The 8,743-nt window shown below is 43.9% G+C and overlaps 1 gene segment (V, D, J or C); it reads left to right on the top strand.

Moving 5' to 3' along the window:
• The first annotated feature begins 384 nt into the window (after nt 1–384).
• Nucleotides 385–954, top strand: LOC117521334. The segment is given in 2 exon segments: nt 385–502; nt 593–954. Coding segments are annotated over 2 exon segments (405 nt in total).
• The last annotated feature ends 7,789 nt before the right edge of the window (nt 955–8,743 follow it).

Raw genomic sequence — 8,743 nt, 5'->3', positions numbered from 1 at the left:
AAGTGTTCCTTCCAGGGCTGGATTACATCCTCAGTTGAGGTCAACAGAGTTTCATCCTGACTGTAGACCACTTGGATGGTTCCCCGTTTTCCCCTCCTGAGGTGCCTCACGGTCTGCCAGAAGCACCTTGGTGCTGACCGAAAGTCCTTCTCCAAGGTTGCTCTGAACTCCTCCCACACCTGCTGCTTTGCCTCCCCCACAACAGAGGCTGCTACAAAGTGTTGAAGAGGTCGTACAAAAAGCTCCACACCAATACGTGACGACTCTCCAAAGAGCAGGAAGTGGTTTTCAAAGCGCAGGATTCTGCACCTTCCTGATTCCAGTCACCGTGGTTACACCTGATCACCAAATGCTGTGGGAGGGGCATGAAGGGATGAAAGGAGGAGCCAAAGTGTCAGCCAAGAAAAGACTCAAACTGCACGAGTGCTGTTTCACACCAAAGAGGACTTTGTCTTGAAGATGATGTCAGCGCACTTCACTTTGTTTCTGATCACACTGACAGGTAGGTGACATCATCAATAACCAATAATCACCATGAACATCCATCACCAACAACATTTGGACCATCAAGAGACACTTTTGTGTCCTTCAGGTGTCAGCTGTGAAGAACTCACTGCAGTCCACCATCAAGAGGACACTTTAGAAGGCAGTACTACTACTCTGGAGTACAAATACCACAAAACTGCTGATGCTGCTGATGAATTTTACTGGTATCGACAATATCCAGGAAAACCACCAGAGTTCCTCCTGATCATCTCAGGTTTGAGCAGCACAAGAGCAGCAGAGTCTGTGAAATCAGACAAAAGGTTCTCAACTAAACTGTCTGAAGATAAACGTGGTGTGTATTTGGAGATCAGCAGTACTGCAGTGACAGACTCTGCTGTGTACTACTGTGCTGTGAGGCCCACAGTGACACAAAACACTCAGTCTGTGGACAAAAACCTCACTCAGTGACAAACAGTGCCACCAAGTGGACACATAGCATGAGTTTGAACTCTTTGAACAAAAGCACTTAAACATTCAACACTAAGAAGATCCAGTTTGCTGTGGTGTACCACAGGGGTCAATCCGAGGGTCTCAGTACAATTTAAATGTTGGCTTTCTGTGACATCATTTGACAACACAACATTCTCGCTTTTGCTGATGACATCCTGTTCTATCTTTCAGTACTGATGGAAGTTGCTCTGTTTTTCTCACAAACTTTGTGGTCACAGCTGCAGTTCTCCTACCAGGGTTCCACCAATCACACATTTTCCTTCCCAACTCAAACTACATAAAGTGCATAACAATGACCACTAGAGGGAGCCACAGACTGTTTGCCATCAATGGATGATGTCATGTTGACGGTTCACCAATAGATGATGTAGATGAAGGTCCAGATGGTTCAGAGTCTCAGTGTTCTTCCTCTCTCTCCTCCCCTCTCACTGCAGACATGAAACACTGGCTGACAAACATCCTGATTCTGGCTCTCTGGCTCGGTAACTCTTTAAACCTACTGATTGTTCTCCTTTTAATCAATCATCTTTATTGATTCATCTCTTCCTCTGCATGTTCTGTTCTTCCCCAGAGTGTAAAGGAGAAGACAGAGTGATCCAGCGCACAGCAGATGTCATTGCTGCTGAAGGACACCACGTCACACTTCAATGTTCCTTTGAAACCAGCGACACACGTCCTTATTTGTTCTGGTACCAACAAGAACTAAATGGTTCTCCAAAGTTTGTGCTGCTACGTGATACATTTGGAACAAGAAGAAATGTTGCAGAGTTCAACAAAGAGAGATTTGATGCTGAAGTCAACAAGACATCAGTTGATCTGAAGATCCAGAAGCTGCAGCTGCGAGACTCTGCTGTGTACTACTGTGCTCTGCAGCCCACAGTGACAGCAAGCAGCAAAAGAGAGGACAAAAACACTACACAACCACCACTAGAGGGAGCCAGTGTGCAAAAACACTACACAACCACCACTAGAGGGAGCCAGTGTGCAAAAACACTACACAACCACCACTAGAGGGAGCCAGTGTGCAAAAACACCACAACTCCAGGTTTCATCAATATAAGAGAACTGTCCTTGAAATCATTCTGGGGTGATGATGTAATTTTGTAATGTTGATCTGATCTGATAGGGTTATATTAAACCTTGCTGAAGCCTAATGTCTTCCTGCGTCCATGCTTAGTCATGTTACCAGTGATACTCAGCAACATGGAGGTGCGGCTATAAGTTATAAATCTGTCTCAAGCTTAATGGCTGATGGGGGTTCAGAATTTAGCTCACTGAGCATCTGGTTCTCTGTCCCTCTTCGGTTGCCACGAGCAGTCATGATCAAAGTAAGGAATTTCATTCATGTCATTTTGCCATTGTTTTCTGGCATCCGGGCCAGTATTTCCTTTTCATAGATGAATTTGATGTGTTTATTTGTGATCAGGTAAGTGATGTTAAGTATTTCTCCCAGAACCTGATTGTAATTGTGGAGTGATTTCGGATCCACAAATAGAACCAGGAAGAAAATGTGGCTGGACCTCCTGAAACACAGGGTCGCAGCTGTGGTGGAACAGACACAAGATGCCCAGAGGACCTGCAGTGTTGGGAACCCAGTCCCTGTGCGGGATTACCGGAGGGGGAAGGAAAAGTGAACACCAGACCAGATGATCGCAGGTCATCCAGCATCATCCAGCCTGCTAAGGAATCAAGACCAACATTGCCTGTGTCAACGGAGAGAGAGGAAGTCCACGCAACATTTTATCCTGTCAGTGAGTGAGATGAGAACATCAGCACCGTCTCTGTAACAGGAGTCACGAAGACATTCCAGCCGGATCCAAAAGGCACCTGACTGACTGAAGTATTGAACTGTATTAAATGTGTTCAGCTCGTGAGTCTGGTCTCAACCACAGGGCTGAACAATCCGTTGATTTTACCAGTTTTAGGTATATTCATGACATTTGGATTAACTTTGCTGGTTTTTATAGTTGTTTTTTGTATTTTAGCGATTTCAGGGTTTTATTCTAGTTTTATTAAAGTTAGTTATTTTTAATGTCAACTGATGTTTAGTTGTGTTCACTTGAATAGAAGGGAGGAGTTGTGATTATTAGGGTACAAAAGGGCCACTACTCCTCCACACCAGATGTGGTGCTGTAAGCTTTTACTGGGTGTCCAGGTGTGCTGCATTAAACCAGTTGCAATGTATCTCTGCTCGCCCGTCTGGCTCCTTCAACTGTGTGCATATTGATGCCATGTATGTGAGTAATTCTGCTGTTGCACGACTGAGTCACAACAAGTTAGTTCCTCACCAGATCCATGTGATTTGTGCCCCTTTCCAGCTCTGTGTTATCTAGTCCTGTGTGTACCTGACTCTGCCTCTGACTGATGTTTGTTGTACTGCCTCAACGTGTCCCGACCTCTGCTTGATAACTCATTGAACTCTTTTGAACCACAGAGCTGCTTGCCTGAGTTTTGCATTTGTGTTCAACTATTCTTTACCATCAAACCTGATAGATCGATCTGGCCAGCCATAGCTACAGCAGACTCAGATGCATTTCAGTGAGTGCTACGCCACCACCATTGGCAGCTAGCACTGCAAGCGTATCAGCTGACCACGCTTAGCTCCAGAGTTAGCGAGCTGGCTTAAAGCTAGGACTTGTTCATATCCTCTGTAAGCACTCACATCCAGCAGCTCTTGTCCAAGTTGGATCATCAGGCCAGCCCGGTTACAGCAACCGGCACATCTCTTCCTGGTTCGTCAACAGCCGCACCAGCTTCTGTATCTGTACCTGGGTTTTGCAATCAGCTGTCTCGACCTGAATAATTCTGTGGAGAAATGGGTGACGTCAGACCCTTCATCACACAGTGTGAGTTACACTTTGAACTTTTGTCATCAATGTTTCCGTCCGAAAGGACGAAGATAACATTCATGATAACTCACCTGACCAGTCCAGCAGCGCCATGGGCCATGGTGGAGTGGAGTCGTCAGTCTGTTTCCTGCACGTCCCTTAGTGCCTTCATGATGGCTCTGCAGCAGGTGTTCCAGCATACATCCATGGGGCGCGAAGCTGTGCACTCATTGATGAGACTGAAGCAGGGCAACCGCTGCATCGCAGACTACGCTATAGACTTCTGGATTTTGGCTTTGATGAGTGAGTGGAACCCAACAGCGCTCCTTGATGTGTTCTTCCAGGGGTTAGCGAGAACATCCAGGATCACCTCATCACCGTAGAACTCCCTGAAGATCTCAACCAGCTCATCTCACTGGCAATCTGGACCGACCGTCAACTGGCGGAGCGTCCTCGTCATGAAGTTAGTCATCCTGCTTGCCACGTCGCCGGCTCACTCTTCAGCCTCCAGCCGCTCCATCTCCCACTCTTCCCCTCACAACATGTAGGAGTCAATGCAGTTGGACAGAACACATTTGTGTTTGTGTAGGATGGTGTTTTTATTGTGGACACTTGGGTCACATGATCTTCGGTTGTCTGGTCAGGGGAGCCACCACGAGGTCAAGGACCATGTTGCGTGTGAGTCCAAATTCTATTTCTCACTCTTCAATTCAAATACAATTCCTCCTAATTTAATGTCCAACCATTCATCCGTGTCAGTGTCTGCATTTGTGACTCAGACTCTAATTTATTGTTGTCTTCTCTCGCCAGGACCCTCCGTCTTAAGCTTTTTCGGCTCTCGTGCCCTCTAGTGGTGCATGCAATGGACAGTCATGAACTATTTCAAATAACCCACAGCACTCACTCAGTCACATGACTATAGCTGGTAACCATTCTGAGTCCATTAGCTTTCATGTCTTTGATAATATGACTCCCCTGGCAATCCTGGGGCAGCCCTGGTTTCAACACCATAGTCCAAATTTTAAGTGGTCAGGTCAGATTAATTCATGGGGACCGGTGTGTAAAAATAACTGTCTTCTGAAACCAGAACCTTCTCCACTGAGTTCTAAACTGGATTTGGCCATGGTATCTCCTTGTTACTACAATCTGGCTCCCGTTTTCTGTAAAGCTAAAGCCAAGTCTTTGCCACCACACCGTTACTACGATTGTGCTATCGAACTTATCCCAGAAGCTCGTCCCCTCAAGGGAAGTTGTTTTCTCTGTCAGCACTGCAATGCACAAGTATATTCAGGAGTTTCTCATGGCTGGTTTAATTCGCGGGATTCTTCTTTGTCAAAAAGTAAGATAAGTCACTCCGTCCATGTATTCACTACCAGAGTCTTAATGACATTACCGTAAAGAACCGATATCCCCTGCCACTCATATCCTCAGCGTTTGAGTTACTCCAAGATGCCAAAGTTTTCACGAAACTCCACTTGTGCAACGCACACCAATTAGTTAGGATAAAACAAGGGGATGAGTGGAAAACGGCTTTCAACACACACACCGGGCACTACCAATATCTAGTCATCTCATATGGTCTCACAAATGCGCTGGCTGTTTTCCAGAATTTAGTTAATGATGTCCTACGCGAATTCTTGAATAGGTGTGTTTTCGTCTACCTAGATTATATACTGATTTTGTTTTTCTCCCAATCTTGATTCACACATCCAACATGTCTGTGCTGTTTTGCAGACATTGTTATGGTCTCTAATCACTCATAAGGTTTAGTTTTGCTGCCCTGTTTAGTGGAACAACAACCTTCTTATCACTGCCACAACGCATCAACTCAACTACAACTGAACTCGAAGCTCGACTGCCTGATGTCTTAGCTTCATGTTTGGACAATGACTAATCAGTAGACAGTCTTGTGGATAGTTTAAACTCAGCGCTCAAAATTACACTCGACATCATTGTGCCACCAATATTAAAACCACACTCCCCCCAAAACACAGTCACCTTGGTTCAGTGATGACTTGCGTGACCTCAAGCACAAGCCTAGAGGTCTAGAACGGAAATGGCGTTGTTCAAAATTAGAAGTATTTCACCTTGCGTGGCGTGATGCTATCTTAGACTATAATCATGCATTATTGGCTACAAAGTGGACCTATTACTCTGATTTGATCAACAAAAACAGGCATAACTCAGAGTTCTTGTTCGACACGGTGGCAACACTTATTCATGGACAACCACCTGTAGTTCACTCTCCTTTTACAGCACAAGATTTCCTGGATTACTTTGGGAAGAAAATAGAAGACATCAGGTTAAACATATCCCAGCATGCCTTAATCCAGCCACTACACCCTGCTATTGAGGTGGGCGCCACTACTGAGGTATTACCTAGATTTACAGAATTTGATAGTATCTCACTAGACATGCTGACGAAACTCGTAACGTCAACAAAAAGCACAACCTGTTTATTTGATCCGATACCAACAAAACTGTTTAAGGACCTTTTGGCTGACTGTGCTGGAAATTATTAATCTTTCTTTAACTTCTGGATCTGTTCCTTATTCCAAATCTGCAGTGATTAAACCATTACTTAAGAAATCTAATCTTGACCCTAGTGTATTGAAAAAGATATTAGCATATAGCGTTTTACACGGTGCTAAAAGACACTTTACAGAACACAGAAAATAACAAAGAACAAAGCAACTTTAATACTGAACATCGAGTGAGGCGGAAGGAAAAGAAATCCAATAGGCCATCAGCCTCATCTGCCATGAAGATGCCAAGAACCCATGGGTGCTGACATTTTGAATGGTCTCATGTGCCATCTGCTTAATCTGCCATGAAGACCCGGTGGTGGCTTCCATGTCAGATCCCGGAACGTCACTTCCAGTTTGTTTCTGTGCCTCATCCACCTTATGGACTCCAAGAAACGAACATCACATGATGTGATGTGAAACAGTGTCAGGGAAGAATTGATTTGAGAGCAGAAAAAAAAGATTTATTTGTGATGTCACTTCGGGTTTGCTTCCACTTTAGATCAGTCTCAGGCATTGCTAAAACCTCACAGACAGACTGTTGGATATGCAACTGAGTCAGACTGAAAACGCGTCTCAGATTTTTCAAATTTGTGCGTTGTGTCTGGATTCGTACTAGTCCTGACCTGTCTTCTTTTGTCCTCCGTCTGTGCTCTTACCAACTACTTCGATCCTCATTTTTTGATTTTCTGTTATATTATTGCCACTGGTTTTGTTGTCTGTTTTTCATACCTTAGTCACGTGTCTCTGTTTATTGTACTTTAGTCAGGTGTGCAGTTCTGTTCTAGTTTCCGTCCAGCTGTTCTTTTCAATTGTGTAGTCATTAGTTGTATTTTATTGCCATCACTTTTGCCACGTGAATCCTGTTTTAGTTTTGTCTTAGCATATACTTTCTTGTTGGTCCCATTTTAGTCTTACTTCTGGTTCCTGGTTTAATTCCATGTTCCTTGGTGTTGTGTCTTTATTAGATTTCTTATTAGGCCTTGTGTTCTGTTCAGCTTTGATTTTGGTATTTTTTTTAGACCCCTGTGGTTTTAGGTTCATCTTTTAGTTGGGCCCTGTTCACTTTGCTTTTGTTTTACTGCACTCTCTTGTCTGGTGTTCAGGGTTTGGTGTGGGTGTGTCTTGTCCCTTCTGTTTACCACACCACTTTCCAGTTTGTTCTTCCACACCTGTGTCTTGTTCACTTAATGGGACTGTTAAGTTCTGACGTGACGCAGCACGTGATAAATCTGTTTCCGGGTCCAAACAAAACACTTATGGTTATGTAAATGGACGAGATTCATTTCATAAATGGTCTGTACAGCCGCTACAGCGTCAGAAATCAAAACAAAAATGTCAGGGTAGGGGGCCGACCTGATCAGTGGTAAACACTTCTGTTTCTGTTTTGGAATCTATAAAGTGACGGCTCCGGTGACGTTTCCAACCTACTGACTCGGTTGCACATACGGGAACTCTGCCTGTGAGGTCTTCACTTCGAAAGAAGCTCAGCTGATGCAGACGACCAACGACCACAAACACCTGACAAAGCGCGTATTTTTTTTTTTTTTGGACCCGGAAGTTGAAATCGCGTGATGCGTTACGTTGCGGTAAAAAAAGTATTTAGTCAGTCCCTGCTTGTGCAAGTTCTCCTACTTAGAAAGATGAGAGAGGTCTGTAATTTTCATCATAGGTTCACTTCAAGTGTGAGAGACAAAATGAGAAAAAAAAATCCAGGAAATCACATTGTAGGATTTTTAAAGAATTTATTTGTAAATTATGGTGGAAAATAAGTATTTGGTCAATAACAAACAAGCAAGATTTCTGGCTCTCACAGACCTCTAACTTCTTTAAAAAGTTCTTCTGTCCTCCACCTGTTACCTGTATTAATGGCACCTGTTGTAACTTGTTATCTGTATGAAAGACACCTGTCCACAGCCTCAAACAGTCAGACTCCAAACTCAACCATGGCCAAGACCAAAGAGCTGTCGAAGGACACCAGGAAGAAAATTGTAGATGTGCACCAGACTGGGAAGAGTGAATCTACAATAGTCAAGCAGGTTGGTGTGAATAAAACAACTGTGGGAGCAATTTTAAGAAAATGGAAGACATACAAGACCATTGATAATCTCCCTCGATCTGGGGCTCCACGCAAGATCTCATCCCGTGGGGCCAAAATGATCATGAGAACGGTGAACAAAATAAAAATAAATTCTGTAAACATCCTACAATGTGATTTCCTGGATATTTTTCTCATTTTGTCTCTCATAGTTGAAGTGAACCTATGATGAAAATGACAGACCTCTCTCATCTTTCTAAGTAGGAGAACTTAACAATCAGGGACTGACTGAATACTTTTTTACACCACTGTATGTCAAACTTAACAACTGAATTATCAGCTCCCTTATTTAAGCA

This window comes from Thalassophryne amazonica, chromosome 12, assembly GCF_902500255.1.
Source record: "Thalassophryne amazonica chromosome 12, fThaAma1.1, whole genome shotgun sequence".
Lineage (NCBI taxonomy): Eukaryota > Metazoa > Chordata > Actinopteri > Batrachoidiformes > Batrachoididae > Thalassophryne > Thalassophryne amazonica.
The sequence above is the reverse complement of the archived record's forward strand: the minus strand, read 5'-3'. Positions and strand labels throughout refer to the sequence as shown.